Source organism: Vidua chalybeata, chromosome Z (genome assembly GCF_026979565.1).
Source record: "Vidua chalybeata isolate OUT-0048 chromosome Z, bVidCha1 merged haplotype, whole genome shotgun sequence".
NCBI classification, from domain to species: Eukaryota; Metazoa; Chordata; class Aves; order Passeriformes; family Viduidae; genus Vidua; species Vidua chalybeata.
Genome location: NC_071570.1, coordinates 18,677,246 through 18,693,415, shown reverse-complemented (window position 1 = coordinate 18,693,415; position 16,170 = coordinate 18,677,246). Strand labels below are relative to the sequence as shown.

Here is a 16,170-nt window from a genome sequence, read left to right as displayed (position 1 = left end):
CATACAGCTTTTCAACACTCCCAGGGATGGTGATTTCAGCAAGTCCCTGGAGCAGCTTATTCCAATGCCTGACCATCTGATGGGAAATAGGGAATAAATCACCTTTTTTTTTTGCTTTGCTTCTGTATGCAGCCTTTGCTTTTTCTCATTTAACTGCCTTTATCTGCCATGAGCTTGCTTGTCTTTGTTTTCCCAGTCCTGCTAAGAAAGAGGAGTGAGAGAGGGGGTGGATAGGCATCTGGTAGCCACCCAAAGTAAACACAGTGCATCTTGCTAATTTTTTTAAATATTATTCTTTTTTTAAAGTCAGTGCCTTGCAATTACTGAGTTTGTGCCTGTGTTCTTGTTCTTTGTTTTTGTAGAAGTTCTGTGATGGGGACAGAAATAAGAGAAGAGCATTAAAGTAACCTGTAATGGCTTGAGAACAGTATCAGCGGTGTAGCTCATAGTTAGCAATCATATGAGCCTAGTTGTCACATTAGCATCTACAATCAGCAGAATTTTTCTTAGACAACTGTAGAATGAGCTCTCTTAATATAATTTAGATACCTAAAATGCTTGGATTTTTGACATGTTCTTGTTTAAGGTGTTTATTCTCTCATAACACTAATGGAGACTTCTCTCTCTGTCCCTCAGGATCTCTACAAATCTGCCTTCTTCTATTTTGAAGGCATCTTCTATAATGATAAAAGATACCCAGAGTGCAGAGATCTGAGCAGGTACGGTATTTGTAGATGTTGACTAAGGAAAACCTTAAGGAACATAAAATTTGTTTCATTTTGTTTATGACTTGTGGTGTTTTAGATACTGGGATGTCTAGAGTATTAAGCTGGAATGGACTTTTCCTGCTGTTTTTCCATGATGAATTGGTTTTTACAGAGAAGTTTAACTTTACATGCTCTACTTACTCCTTCCATTCGCTTCCCTTTTGAAAAGAGTATGAATCAATTTTTTAACCTGCAAATGCTGTTTTGCTCTTGTTGAGATTGGATTTCTGTGTAAAGTGACAGGTGCCATTTTGTACTGGGTTTTTAAGCACCTTCCCTACTTGTGATGGGAATCAAAAGACTTGCTTGTGAGGTAGAAAATGTGTCAGAAAGACAAGAAGCTCAGCTGTGTGGCACTAGTTGTCCTGCTCAGTCTTGAAAATATGCTAAATGCCTTAATTGTAAAGTCAACATGAGGTCTATGTGACTGATCAGAAAAGAAATTTGAAGGAAGCATGGTCTTGCTGATAGGCTAGTGAGATTTAGGATATCAAAATGTTTAAAATGGTTGGTATGGAAGAGCTGACTCTGTTGGACCCTGTTATTCTGCCTTTGTTATTCAGACTTTGTAGGGACTATAGGGAAATTGATATTTTACTTTCTGTCTTTCTGTCTGTGAACAACAATGGTCTTCACAGAAGGGCTTGCCATAGCATATACAGCTTGCAGAGTTAGATGCCCTGTGTGTAGGAGTGTGCTGAAAAGCCAAAAGGAAATTTACAGTATACAGTGCCCTTCCAGTGCTAAATTTTGGAAATGTAAGTGCACTTGTCAGCTTTGTTTCTCCTTGACAAAAACAAAATTTAAAGAAAAAAGCTTTTTAATACTTTAAAATGAAGTCATTGACCAAGGGGGTAAAATAACCTGCTAGTAACTTGAATTATTTGACTTAAAAAATATTGTGCTGCGAACAGTCTGACCCTGGATGGGTCCAGGAGCATACATTGACTAAAACTCCTCAGGAAGCTGCCTGGTGAGGACTGAAAGGCAGATGTTCTACAAGAGCAGTGAACAGTTCTATGGTGTTGTAGTATTGCTGTGAAATCAACTTAAATTACTACCAAATGTTGTGAACTGTTTTGATTTCGATCATTTAACCATGTCTCATTGAAGAATTTTGCATGTTCCCAAGTTGTCTTTTTCTCTGTATTCAATGTTCATAGCTGTGCTGTGCTGTTGGTTTTTCTCTTTTCAGAATAATTATAGAGTGGTCAGAATCTCATGACAGAGGCTATGAAAATCTTCAGTCTGTTAAGATGGAGGACTATGTATTTAATGATTTATCCCTCAAAATTGGCTTTCCATACCTTTACTGTCACCAAGGGAACTGTGAACACATCATTATAATCACAGATATAAGGTAAGTAGCTATTCTTTGGGAGTCCTTGGGCAAATGAAAGTAAGCCTTCTCTGGACAAACTTCAGACATTAGATGCTGAATGTTTGTTAGACTAACTTCTTTGCTTTAAGATTGTTCTGCTGCCTTCTGCAGAGCTTAATTTTTTCTTCCATATAAATGGGAGTATCTCTGAAAGAAGGAGCGTAATCTTCCTTGCTTTTTTCTTTTTAATTTGTGTACCAAGACTGCTTTGCAATTAGTGTGCTATGACTGCTGTGTAACAGGAATGGCAACCACAATGTCAGGATCTTTCTATGTAGAGCAAATGTGTGGCAGATTTACGCACTGATTGTGGAGCACTAGGGAGCAGAATGTTGTAGGCTGTGCCTGGACTCAACTGAACAATTAGTTTGAAATTGAAGCTAAGGGGCAGGAGCTGAAAACGTAGTAGAGGAATGGAAATAGTGGGTTGAGGTGGATAGGCCAGGAAAAGGAGGAGAATGTGATAGTGACCGTGAGGTGGTAGCCACATCAACAGTAGAACTATTGGGTAGACTTTGCTCAGTGCATAACTAGAGAGAGCACTCCTGTGGTTGTCTGTAGTGGGTGACAGGTAATTTTCTGTTCCAGGAGCCTGATGTATCAAAGTATCGATAATACATGGTGCTTTCCAAAAGGAGCATAACCCAGAGAAAAGCATAGATGTTGCACATAAATGATCTGAAGATTCACCTGACAGTAGTTTGTTGGTCTGTGTAGGAGATAAAAGCTTTAAGAAGACCACAGAAAGGAGATGGTCTGAAGACTTCTGTGTTACTGCACAAACTGAATTTACTTGTGACCATAAAATCCACAGATGGTGCAACTAGCAGTCTATCTCCAGATCGTCATCTGTGTTAAGAAATGTTAAGCAGAAGTCCAGTCAGAGTTTAGATGGGAATTTAAATCATATCTTATCTTCAATGTCTGTGCTTATGTTCAGATAAATTTCAATATGGCAACATCTTTATTGTATGTGTTGTGTTTATTTATTTCCCTCAAGGCTTATTCATCATGATGACTGTCTGGACAGGAATCTGTATCCCTTGCTGGTCAAGAAACATTGGCTATGTACCAGAAAATGTTTTGTGTGCAAGATGTATACAGCAAGGTATACTACATTCTTGATGTTATTGTTGTCTTAATTCTTTCTAGGTGCTGCTGCTAACTTTAAAAAAATAGTAAAAATCAAAACTCTGTATGTATTTCATAATAATAATAATTTTTACTCTTCAAGCAGTTGACCTCTCTCTTACCAGGAAGAGGCTTCCTGCTAGTGTTAATTTGGAATTGATTCAGGAGTTTCAAAAGAAATAAATGAGTAAGAGATTAATTATTTGGCTCGTGCTCTTTTCCATATCTAGAGCTTGGCTATCTTATCAATTACTTTTGAAAATCTTGCTTTTGGAGGAAAATGCTGCATTTTCCTCCTCTGCAAGACACGTTTCAAATAAATTTACCAAAAATCATACAGTGCTTTTGTTTAATGTAGCATCTATACAGGTATAGATCTGTCCAACTCTAATATAATAAAATTCAGAAATTTTTAAAAGGCATTTAACTTGCCCCACAGGAAAGTCCTAACCTCTACCTTAAAACTCTGTGCTCCACAGCTGTTCTTGAAGGGTCTCTTGGTGATTTTCTGTCCTTAAAAGAGCAGAATATGAAATTGGTGCTCTTTATACACTTCAGTGATGTTAATTTAGATACAAGACAGATTTTAAATAAACAGTAGAAATTTCTCTAAAGACTAGGATAGGCTTCATGATTTTATAGATCTGAATTATTTATTTGCAAAAACACTGGTTGCCTTTTTTTTCCTCAGGACAGCTTATGCGCTCAGCCTCTGTTTGACACAGCAACTGTGTCTTCATTGTCTTGCTTGTTTGGCCTTAGACTTCCCTGGAATCAGGCAAAAAGCCAATTCCCCTTGAGATGGGAGTCCATCCTAGTGTTCCGAGCAGAGCCCTGAGGATGCCTTTACAACATAATCTGTGAGGCATTTGGCCATAAGGGGAGGTGGAGCCAAAGGGTCAATATGGGGGAAAGATGGGATGGGGAGGGCATTACCAGAGGTGATGTAAATGCATTAAATTAAAACCAGGATTAAGCACTAAGCTTAAGTGGGGACATGCTAAACCACAGACAGCAGAGCTGCTTTGGCTGGCTGTCCAGTGTGTTCTAATCTGTGCAGATAGCATTTGTAATCACCAGAGGCCTTCAGTTGTTGTGGCCTCTTGAGTGCTATCATAAATTAATTACTCAGTGACATGGCAGGGCCTCCTTGTACATGTTAACTTGTGTTCATGTTAACTTCAGTGCTTGCTGGAGTGTGCTGCAATCCTCACCTGGTCTTGTCTGCATCATTTGGGTCCTGATTTTAGACTCCTAAATGGTTTTGATTACTTAGAAGAGCTTGGGTCAGTACATGTCTCCTCCATTTTAGAGTTTCTTGCATTAACGGAAAAAAAGATTTATGATTTAGATGGCCACCGGGTGGACAGAAGATTCCTGTTAATTTTTTTAAATGCAACACAGGTTTGAGGACTTTCTCAGGAAGTGTTGCTGGAGCTGCTGGGGTTGACATGGAATGGGTGGAGAGTTTGGAAATGAGCTGTATTATGCTGGGATAGGAGATAAGCAATATAGGTAGAACCTTGTGTATCTAAAATTATTACTGATGTTGCTGCCATTCTCAGTCCTGAGTAAAATGTTGAGATGTTTGCCACAAGTGTGTTGCACTCATAAGAAAACACTTGTGTTTTGTAACCTGCAGGTGGGTAACCAACAGAGACAGTCTGGCACCAGAGGATCCTTGTTTCTTCTGTGATGTTTGTTTCCGGATGCTCCATTATGATGCAGAAGGCAATAAACTGGGGGAGTTTCTTGCATATCCTTATGTTGATCCTGGGATTTTCAACTGAAACTGACATGTGCCATGATTAATTCAGTGAATGACATTGTTGAATATGTTGCTCCGGCTGTTAAAACCACTGGACAGCGTGAAGTTTGAGCATACTGCTGGGTTTCAGGTTAGGCATGTAATCCTCTCCCATGAGCTGGAAGGAGCCCTTGAAGACTATCTGGTGTGTTTTTCTGAGTAAGTATGATTTTACAGATAAGTTGGCATGCAAAAATGTAATACACTTTTACAACATTCCAGTAGTTTGGATGCTATGGACTGTTAAATGTGGATGTTTGGAAATACCTGGCAAAAGAAAACATGATTTTGAGAAGCTCTGTGCATCCAAGGCTCTATAAATCTCTGTGGATGAGAACATGGTCTGTATATATCTTACCTTGAAAACTCTGGCAGTTGCCATATTTGAACAAGGATGGATGGCACTGAATTTGTAGGGAGGAGAACGCTTTCTGAAAGAGAAGTTCAGAATGCTGGTTGAACTCTTGGGTCTTTCCTACAAATGAAAGCTTGCATCTGAAGGCTTTTGCTGTCCCTGGTTTCTGACTCTGAGGACTGATTCTGTAGAGAGGAAACTATATTTCACCATTACTAAATAGTAGCCTGCCTTTTAAATAATTTTGTCAACTGTTTACAGTGTATGCAGTGTTCATTGTGCACCTTTTTATTTAGTATCATTCTGTTATTGTAATGTAATGTTTTTATAAATTAAAATGGGGCAAATTTGTAGTTTGTACAAGTCTCTTGTTAAACTGAAACTCTGTCAAGGCAGGATATTCTTTTTTTTTAAAGTCTTCTGGAATTAAGAGTATGTTAGTGGAGATCTTTGTTTTCGGAAAGTTAACGCTAACAGCTTTTCTTTTGAAAACTTCAGCTAGTTCTGGTTGGGGGAAGACAGCCTGCTCTGGCAATCCACATAGAGAAGAGTGACAAACTGAAACCTGTTGAGGTCCTGTGGCTGCAGATTCTGCCAGTGCTGACTTGATTATCTTAGATGTCTTGAAACAAAGGTATCTGAAGCACCTGCAGGACTCCATTGATCACTCCCATATCTTACTCTTTCTAGTGGTATATTAAGTCATTTGGATATAAATCCATGTGGTTTTTTAGGAACAACAACAAAAAAAAAAAAAAAAAAAAGAAGAAGTGTGTTTTTTTGTCCTGTCTTGTAAACCAGCCAGCTGTTGGCCTGTATATTTCAATGAACCAACCACTTGTAAAAGCAGGTGGTGATAGTTCTCTTACCCTTCAGGAGTCTGCAGACAAGGGAGTGCCCGGCCCATCACAACTGTGACAAGTCCAACTGCTGGGGCTGGGCTGGTTTGTGGTGCTGCAACAGCTGCTTTAAAGGTCCTCTTTTATACAGCTTGGTTGCAACTTCAGCATTTGCCTCACAAGTTGCTACTCGTCATCTTTCCCCTATCTCCTCCTCTTTCAGCTGTCTCCCATAAATATACAGGCTTTCCAGTCCCCTTCAGTATTGGATCAGGGATCATATAGAGAGCTAGCTTGAGTTCTAAAGCACCAATTAGTAGTTTTTTTGTGGAGGCTTTTTTTTTTCTCTTTCACTGTAGAGAGAAGGGAGTGGCAAAATGTGAGTTTACTCTTTCATTAAATTAATTTGCTTCAAATATGCTCTCACACAACCCATTTATCTTCTTAATTAAAAGTTAAGATTAAATATATTTAAAAATTTAAAGATTAAATTAAAAATTCTTAATCTGCAGATTAAAAAATTTTACTGGGTCAGTCCCATACTTCCAGTATGCAGAGAGAAAGTAGCCACAGTCTGGGTGTGGGAGTTGAGAGCATTCAGTGCTTAACTACAAAATAGAGAAGAATCATATTAGAAGCTTGCTGTTCATATGACGTGGTCCTCTTTCATATTCAGTGATGCATCTTGAATGACAAATGGCACAAAAAGGTTACACTAAGTCATAGGTTCTAAAGATCCCAGAAGTTGTCACAGGACAACCGTGTGGTCTTTATTTGATAAGTCTTTCTGAATGAGTCCTCTGAGTGAAATCCAGCATTGCGTACAATGCCCATTTGTAGCTAAATCTCTATGGCACCAGCTGGATATGTTTTAGCAACTTATTAAATGCTATGAGTGTTTTGATGATGAAAACATCCAGTCAGGTTTATTACTTCATAACAAAAAATGAGAAAAAAATTATTTTTAATAATGCCTTGTCTGTGTGTTGCTAGTTGAATCTCAAAAACATTAACCTGAATCTGTGGTTGGCTTTTGGATTTGATATTTTTTTAATTAAACACTCAGTGATCAGACAGTATGATCCTTTACAAGTTATTTCAAACTTCACAAATGTATTGCAGATTCTCTCCCTAGTGAAAGTTTATGCCTTGCTGACAAGGTGATATAGAACAGTTTCTTGTATTGAGGAAGAGGAGAGGTCTCTCTGATTTTATGTTAATATGAAGTTCCAAAGCAAAACATGATTCATGTAGACAGTGATAGCACTGGCATTTGCCAGTGCTATCCAGGCACTTGTAACATTATCACAAGAGTCCCCTATGTACTTGAATGATGAACAACTCAACAGGGCTGCACAATATTTTAAGCTGTAGTTAACTCCATTCTTGAAGTAGGGATGCTATTGTTAAAGTTAAGTCTGCTTTAAATTTTGTGCATAGCTGTGTTTTCTTTCTAAGAAAGAATCAGCCTTACTCCTGGTGAGACTTTAAGTGACTGACCAGTCACTCTCAGCTCTTAAGTTTGTATCTTTCAAGAGACACAGTTTAGGGCCATTCAAGCATCTTTGAAGGTGAAATGACCCATTCTACAGTTATGTCAGACTTTGTCTACAACTTACTCAGAGGGGGAAGAGGAGAGGGGCAGGCACAAATCTCTTCTGTGATCAGTGACAGGACCTTGAGGGAATGGCCTGAAGCTGTGTCGGGGGAGGTTTAGGTTGGATATTCAGAAAAGGTTCTTCACCCAGAGGGTGGTTGGGCACTGAAAAAGCACCCTGGGGAAGTGGTTCACAGCACTAGCCTGACAGAGTTCAAGAAGTGTTTGAACAATGCTCTCAGGCACATGGGATGTCTTGTGCAGGGCCATGAGTTGGGACTTAGAAGATCCTTGTGGGTCCTCTTCAACTCAGCATGTTCTATGTGTATTCTCAGGATTTTCAAACTCTAATTTTTAACCTGGCTGTCCTCTGTTAAATACCACATACAAGTTGTTACAGTATTGGGCAAAGTTTGTGTTTCAAGAAACAGCGCTTCAGAGAGGTTTGTACCTGTTCTATTCCCTTTCATGCCTCCAAGAGTTAAAACACTTTACCAGTGTTTCTGTTAAAATTCTAGTTAGGGATCCCTGAGTTAATGCCAAAGCAGTAAAATCAAAATAGTACTAAAACCAGACTCATGTTTTTCCTATGAATGGTTCTGTCTATACAAGGATGTAATAATCAGTTTGAAATTCTTTAATTCCATAAATTGTTCAAGACAATGTTTTCCAACCATTCTGCAGCAGCAGGTTCTGTGAGAACACCACACTCTTCAGTATACTTTCTATACCAAAAGCAAACCATAAAAGTCACATTGCAGTAAATTGGCACAATGCATTTTGCAAGAACAGAACTAAACTTATTAAAAAAAAACAAACAATGAAGTATACTCATACATGAACATTGTAACAGCTATAAAAATGCCGCTTTCAACTCCTACAAAACACAGTGAAAAGACATCCCCAACAAGAGTTGAAAAACTGCACAGAGGTAAGTATCATAGGAGGAGAGGTTTTATACAAATGAAGCAACTGGAGAGTTAGAAGTATTTACACTTTTTCCTGCTATTAACTAGACAAACACACAGTACCAAGTTAAAAATATACTACAACTCTAACTCCTGTAACATATAAGCATTTTCTAAGTGGGATTTTCATCTTTTGAAATGTGTTACCTGTTAATACTGGATATAACTATTGGCAAAAGTGTTTAAAGACTTTAAAACCAAGATTAAAGGAACTTTTATTCCACAAAATTTAACTTCAAAATACTATGCTTATAAAATTATTTAGAATTTCAGCAGTCTATAGGTTTCGAATGTAAAACTTAACAATCCTCTTTAATTTGTAGTTAAAAAAACCAAACAACAAAACTTCAGTGATGTCATTTGTTTTCAAAGGCAGAATCATCTACTGGCTTTTCAAGCTCTCTCTCTTCACCACACGTCCTAGAAACAAAATAAAGCAACGTTATTGGATCACATACAAAAGCAGCAAGCAAGATTTATTCCAGGTGATTGCACAGTCTAGAGCAAGGAATGCTGATGAACACTCAGCAGTACATGAAATCTGGAAAACTGAGGCTGTTAGCAATGCCAGCTGTTGTTACCCCAACAACACCCTCAAACCTGAAGCTAAGCTGGCAGTGAGTGGCATCACTATTGATGTATGTGATGGGCTGTGAAGGGCAGTCATTCAGAGCTCCATGTGTATCTGTACTGTAGGTCAGTTTAGGTGGAAAAGTGCTCTAGCTTAACATGCTTTACCTCCTGCCACTGAAATCCACTGCATCCCCAAACACTGAGGTAACCTTGTGGAGCAGTATGTATTTTTACAAAAAACAAACACCTGAAAAATGTTCTTAAGTGCAAATCAGATCAGAAATTTTAAGTTACAGGACTTCTTTCAAAATTTCTGAATTACATCTTCAGAAAGGTACAGACATGTCCTCCCTCTAGCAGAGGGAGAAATGTTCAGAACCAAATACAGTCTTGTGATTTAAGAGGTTTACCAGCTCTTTTCTTAGAGTGAGCCACACAGGTGTTTTGGACATTATTTATTTCATTTACTTGTTTCTCACTTATAAGAAACCAAATACTGCAAATAAAAATGTAGAAGAAATATTGAATGAAATAAAGTTTGTATGCTGTAGAGTATGGAGCTTGAATTCAGACATGTGGATGCACTTCTCAACATGCACTGTATTTGCAAGGGATTTATTTAAAAATAGGTTTTTTGCTGTTAGCTACCAGTAAGTTATCAAAGTCAAAGATCATTGGAGTGTAGGTTCAAAGCCACAGCAAACACCATACACACACTTAATAGAAATGTTTATTTAATTTGTTTAAGCAGGGGGCTAGAATATAACCTGTATGAGAACCTACACTTGTAACTCCACTGTGTTCCTCTAGCATGTTGCTTGTTCAGATCAAGTGAGTATTCAGCATAACTGGTTGAAAACTCCCAAATCCACTTCAGTACTTCTGATGCTGTCTCACAATAAATACCAGCTAAATTTTCATCTTAAGTGGGGTTTTTTTTTTGTTGTTTTGTTGTGTTTAAATTTACCTTACTATAAATAACAATCAATATTTCACTTTCAATTTTGTGTAATTTTAACTTGGCAGGTAGCCAAAAGAATGCCAGGCAGCTGCAGTTTCTCCAGATGTGCTTGAAGACAGTGATGAAAGGAGCTTGCTCCAATACATACTGCTGAACAAAAACAATCTCTTGAGTGCAAGGTGCAGAGTGCCTGGAGAAAACAAAGTGTACTTCAAATTTGTTACTAAATTCTATTAAGTGTTTCTCTTTCTGTAAGAGCTTAATTGCTTGTTGCTTATGTTTACAGAACATATTTTTCGCTGCAACCAAGGTTTAAATACTTAATGCCAGACAAATTCAAGCATTCTCATGGTTTTATGTTTAAAATCAGTGCATTCAACTCTATGAAGCATTCAGACTTCTGGAATTTCACAGGTTTAAGTCCTAACCTTCAGTTTACCTGCATTTGAGTGATTTTTATACTCTAACTGTAGAAGATGATTTAAAGTGGCTGTCTATTAATGACGATACATGAGTTCATGAGAAATATTAATAAATCTCATTAGTTTCTATAAGACTTGGTTCAGACTTCCTTTGCTTCCAACTCAATAGCCTAAAACACGAGAAAAAGCTTTTACTTTGCCCTGGTCCACCACATGCTGATTCTCTCCGATAGCAGGACATCCTGTTAGTTTTTTAAGTTTCCACCACAGCAGCGAGTGAAAGAATATTCATTCAAAACTTAAACAGAAGATTTGCACACTGTTACTCTCTAAAGCTGATAGCAAACTCTCTGAAGAAAACAGTACCTTAACATGGTTAAGTAACTTCCATCTACTGCTATTCTATTTTACATGATTAAGCTAGACCAGAACAGATCCTCAGCTCAATAAGGTTATTAACTCACTTTTTCTTACTGCCAGCTTCATGCCTTTCTTTCCTTTCTTCAGCATTTTCTCCATTGTGTTGTGACTGGTGCATGTCCTGGGCTTCAGACCCTCCATTCAGAATTTTTGAACCTTTAAAATGAAATAGCAGAAAAGTGGTACTTGCAGGGAATAAAACTGTATTATAATAGCCCCAATAATTTCTTTACCTTAATCAAATAAAACATAAATATTTTCCCCTCACCTTGATACCCAGGCAGCTGAAACAATACAAAAGACACTAACTGATACGGCTTCAACTTCTGAACATCCCATGTAATGTGCCTCATCCTATGGGAATTGAGCAGTTTGTATTTTTCATGCAATTTCAAGTTCTTCCTGTGCTTGCTAGGCTACAGATCATAGGCCTAATGCTTGTTTGTATTCTGAGCAGTGAGAGAATATGCTTCACTAGTAAACTCTCTTTACCACTCTAACCAGGTCAGTTAATTTTGGGGATTCTTGTTGCTTTAACTGGTGAAGTTATTAATTCCATCACATCTCATTTAACTCCCAAAAATTATGTATAATCAAAATACATATAAGTGTTTAATGATAGCATGAATTTTTCAAGCAGACAAGCACCACTAGTTGGAAGGTGTATTTAGTGAAGTCAATGCAGAAATATTTAACATCTTTTAGCATTTCTGTGATGACTACATGTTTTGCTGTGGTATTACAAGCCAGTGAGTTTTGAGTGAGTTGAGGAATGTCACTCTCTGAAGTGATGGTCCATTTTACTTGAAGTTGCAGATTTATAAAAGAACTCCTCTATTAAACTACTGAGCTACAGTAAGAAAAAAGGACAAGATGTTATTCATCTGAATTTTTACAGTTTATCTATTTATACTTGCTCAGAATCAGTTCTGAACTCAAAGGCCACAGGAGGAATTTGATAAAACAGTAAATGCTGTATTTCCTTGTTACAAAGCAGATAATCTGATGCTGTACATTAAGTACCACCAATTACAGTATCATTCTGTATTATCATTGTGAAGATAGTCAGGGTTCAGCAGTTCAGTTTTTAAAAGGGCAAAAGACTGCATGTAAGAATCAGATTTTCTTTTTACAGCAAATAAAGAAAAAAATTACTTCCATAAAATATCCCTTTACTCTGACAGAACTTCTTCCCATTCTCCATGTGACTGGGCAACAACATGGTATTTCACTGTGTTCTGCTGAAGTTGTGTTAAGTTTATCTGACATGGCTTCACTAGCCAGGCTATGCCCAAGAAGCCTCTCAGTGTAGCTTCTTTGTTAAAGTATTAGTTGTGCTGTTTGGGAAAAGATCTGTATGGAACCTCTACTTCATCACACATCCTCTCACCATTGAATGGGTGGATTTTAAAATCATCCTTGCTTTCTTAACAACTACAAGGATAGTGATATTTGTACTATAGTTGTGTTGAATCCTTGGCACCTCAGTTACACTAATTTGCTATAGTAATTTGTTTAGTCTTGATCCGGGTGGTATAACTTTTAAATCATTTTCTGAAAAAAAACCCAGTTCTGCTCCCAGAAATCAATTTCAAAGTGAATGTAGTTTCTGTGAGGTGCTTGTGGAGATCAAGGATCTAAATAACTTGAATAGATGAGTAGACTCCTACATTGCAACATAGCTTTCTAGTGCATCTGTCTCATTTTGTTCCTCTATTTAAAAATGTATATATTTTAGTACTGATTTAAAGTTATTATTGAGCATGCTTACTATGGAAAGCTTTTGATATTCTGCTGTACAAGTGCTCATGATATATGTGGAACTGTACTGTTAAGAGTATAAATACATTCTCCTGCCATAAATTATTTCTTTACTGTAAGTTAGGCTGAACTACTGAAGTCACAGCAGGGAAATAACACAGAAGTTAAAAGTTGCTGCTACATATGGTTGAGCATGCATGATATAGAAAGGGGCTAGGGAAGGAAACTAAGCAGTTTCAATTTCTCATTGTGGCAGAAGCTTAGGTACCAAAAATCTACTGGAGGAATAGAACATTGTGTTGGTTTTGGCTGGGGTAGGGTTAATTTTTTTCATGATGATGAATATGGGGCTGTGTTCTGGATTTGTGCTGAATGCAAAGCTGATAATACAGGGATGTTTTTTAACTTCTGTGCAGGGCTTACACACAGCCAAGGCCTTTTTATGTTCCCACATTGGGGAAGAAGTTGGGGCTACATGGGAGGTGACACAGCCGAGACAGGTGACCCAAACTGACCAAAGGGACATTCCAGACCATATGGCATCACACTCAGTATGTGAAGTAGGGGAGAAAGAAGGGGGAATATATTTGAGTTTATATTCCTATTATGTGTGGGGGCCCTGCTCTCCTGGGCATGGCTGAACACCTGTCTGCCCATGGGAAGCACTGGTTTGCTTTTATGTGGACAGCTTTTGCTTTCCCCATTAAACTGTTTATCTCCACCCATAAGTTTTCTTCCTTTTACAATTCTGATTCTCTCCCTGATCCTACTGGTGGAGGAGTGAGCGAGTGGCTGTGAGGGGCTTGGCTGCTGGCTTGGGTTAAAGTGCAACAATGGTAGTATGCCATTCTACCTCACATTTAATGTTTTGGGTTTTTGTTTTTTGTTTTTTTTTTTTTTTTTTTTTTTTTTTGTTTATTTTTTTTGTTTTTTTAATTCTGTAACATTATCAAGTTAGATAATTTACAGAATTAAAATTTGCAAGACCTAATTTTTGCAAAAGCCATTTCCTTTAGCCAATTGAGATAGAATGGCCATGGTAAATGTTACATTGAATTTGAAACTTATTTGTAGCAGTACTGTCTTGACAACTTCAGATATGAAAAGGTTTACATAGACTGGTGAAACTCCTGCATCAAGGAGATTTTGAAGCTGGCTCAGAAATTAATGGAGACTAAGACTTTTATGTGACAAGAAAGTAAAGCCACAGTGACTTACCTGTTTGGTCTTTTTCCTTTTCAATTTTTTTGTTTGCTCCTTTCTTCCCCTGTTCTTTGGTTTTATTAGCTTCTTCATGCTGCTTCTGCTCAGCAAGTGATTTATTCAGTACTTGGGAAAGAACAGAATCTCCTTCCCCAACCAGAAACATGGTCTTGAACTTGTTATATAGCATTGTAGATTTCTCCATGATAACTTGGCTAATTTTAAATTTCCGTATCTGAAATCAAAGTAATAAAACAGGCTCCACTTAGGTGCTTAAATATCTGTGTAATTTCATTACCTGCTAGCTTAAATTCTTCATTTAACCTACAATGAGATAATAGACTTTTGCACTTGGAAGTGTCACAGAACTGCCAGGTTGAGAGGGACCTCAAAAGACCCTCTGGTCCTACCCTTCATTGGAAAGGGACCAAATTATCAAGCACTCTTGATCCCATCACAATTTGAAAACCTCTAGTGATGGAACTCTACCACATCCCTGAGGAGGCTGTTACAGTAAAACAGTTGTTCTTATTGTAAAAAAAAAAAATAGTTTTTTAGAATCAAAATAAAACCTTTCCCAGTGCAACTTGTACCCATTGCCCCACATCTGGTGAAGACAAAAGTCTCAACCCTCTCTTTGCAGTAGCCCTTTAAACAGCTGGAATACCGTGATGACTTTTCCAGGAAGGAAAGAACTAAACCCTTGAGTCTTTGGTTATAGGGCACGTTCTCCAGCCCTTTAATCTTCTTAATGGCCCTCCTCTGGGCCCTTTCCAGTCTGTCTGCATCATTCTTGGATCAGTAGGGATCCAGGCTGGACACAGTACTCCAATAGTAAATAAAAGCTGGTATCAATTTAAGAAAACATACACTCTCTGTTAACTAATATTGAAAATCTCACCTTCTTGAGAGTTAAGATCATCTCTGTATGTTTCTGAGCTTGTTGCATTGTGACTTGAAGGGATGCAAGCTCATCAAGAGCCTCAATACACCTGTTCACATCCTGTATATAAACAAAAATTACTCTGAAGACTTACATGTTAGTAATCTTTAATTAGCCATACTAACCTAACTTCTGTACTCAATGACACCTTCCTATAATATCCTTAATTTGACTATGTACTTAATTTTAGAACAATTTATATAGTCAAACTTGACAACAAAAATTTAACACCAGTTGTCTCTTAGCTACTCCCATAAAAGGCAGATTATATTTAACTAAGTTGTTACATTTAACAAGAATTTTATGCTTTCAACATACATAAAAAGCAAGCTTTATGCTGCTTTCATGATTCTAGAGCTTCCATGCTCAGAGCTTCTCACCATAGTTAGGCTTTACCATGCACAATTTTTCACAAGTGATTAACCACTGAGAAGTCAGGAAAGCACTGTAGTTAATACAAAGAACTGTCCTTATACACTCCCTGCTACAAAGTATGCTTTGCCTTCTTTTCAAGTAAGTTTTCACAGACGCACCACCATCCAGTGTGAGGGGCTCAGCCATGCCCTGCACTGGTTCCTCCACTGGAGCAGGCTGAAACTGATTAAGTCTAGCACAAGGCAGTCCCCCACCACCTCACTACCAGAACTTTGTTTCCAACACCCAGAACAACTCAGTGTTTCCCTAGCTGGAACAGCTTGCTGCTCCTCATACCGTACTTCTTCACTCATGCTTACTTTCTTATCTTTGTATTTTCTCCAGATTGAACACTCATAGCTCTTCTGGCCTCTTCTTTTTCAACACATGCTCCAAGCCACTAATCCATCTTTGTGGCCCTTTATTGGGCACTCTACAGTAGGTCCATGTCTCTATTGTTCTAAGGAGCCTAAAATACATTCCAGTGTCTCATCAGTGCCAGGTAGAGCACAACCACCACACTCTTTCCATGTTCTAGCAACTCCCTCTAATGTAGCCCAGAAAGCTGTTGGCCACTTTAGCTGCAAAACTGTACCAGTGGCTCATGCTAAGCCTGGTGTCCACCAAT

General features: G+C 38.0%; 2 protein-coding genes and 1 long non-coding RNA gene across 12 annotated transcripts in view; 1 reads left to right on the top strand and 2 right to left on the bottom strand.

The window, feature by feature from the left end:
- Positions 1–16,170, top strand: part of SNAPC3 (small nuclear RNA activating complex polypeptide 3) — a 33,201-nt gene that overhangs the window by 13,097 nt on the left and 3,934 nt on the right. For 2 of the 7 annotated variants that reach the window (XR_008428662.1, XR_008428658.1), the window contains 5 exons: positions 637–719; positions 1,963–2,127; positions 3,149–3,256; positions 4,922–5,245; positions 5,940–10,344. Coding sequence is in view for 2 of the 7 variants with exons in the window: in XM_053932315.1 (XP_053788290.1) it covers positions 637–719; positions 1,963–2,127; positions 3,149–3,256; positions 4,922–5,069 (504 nt within the window). In the remaining 5 variants the exon portion in view is untranslated. Of the gene's footprint in view, positions 1–636; positions 720–1,962; positions 2,128–2,736; positions 3,112–3,148; positions 3,257–4,921; positions 5,795–5,939; positions 10,345–10,444; positions 10,928–16,170 lie in introns of those variants that run through there. The other 5 variants (XR_008428660.1, XR_008428659.1, XR_008428661.1 and 2 more) reach the window with 4 other exon arrangements.
- LOC128782139 (uncharacterized) lies at positions 316–4,915 on the bottom strand. Of its 3 annotated transcripts, none has more exons than XR_008428664.1 (4): positions 4,802–4,915; positions 4,494–4,596; positions 3,737–3,792; positions 316–367 (listed from the first exon to the last, which is right to left on the bottom strand). It is a non-coding gene; the product is annotated as an uncharacterized LOC128782139 (long non-coding RNA). The 3 variants fall into 3 exon arrangements; XR_008428663.1 differs by lacking the exon at positions 316–367 and adding an exon at positions 2,917–2,997; XR_008428665.1 differs by lacking the exons at positions 316–367; positions 3,737–3,792 and adding an exon at positions 3,965–4,047.
- Positions 8,494–16,170, bottom strand: part of PSIP1 (PC4 and SRSF1 interacting protein 1) — a 37,892-nt gene continuing 30,215 nt past the window's right edge. For both annotated transcript variants that reach the window (XM_053932314.1, XM_053932313.1), the window contains exons 14-17: positions 15,087–15,188; positions 14,201–14,420; positions 11,266–11,377; positions 8,494–9,265 (exon numbers count right to left, since the gene is read on the bottom strand). In XM_053932314.1, coding sequence (XP_053788289.1) covers positions 9,202–9,265; positions 11,266–11,377; positions 14,201–14,420; positions 15,087–15,188 — 498 coding nt within the window. In that variant the 3' untranslated portion in view covers positions 8,494–9,201. The remainder of the gene's footprint in view (positions 9,266–11,265; positions 11,378–14,200; positions 14,421–15,086; positions 15,189–16,170) is intronic.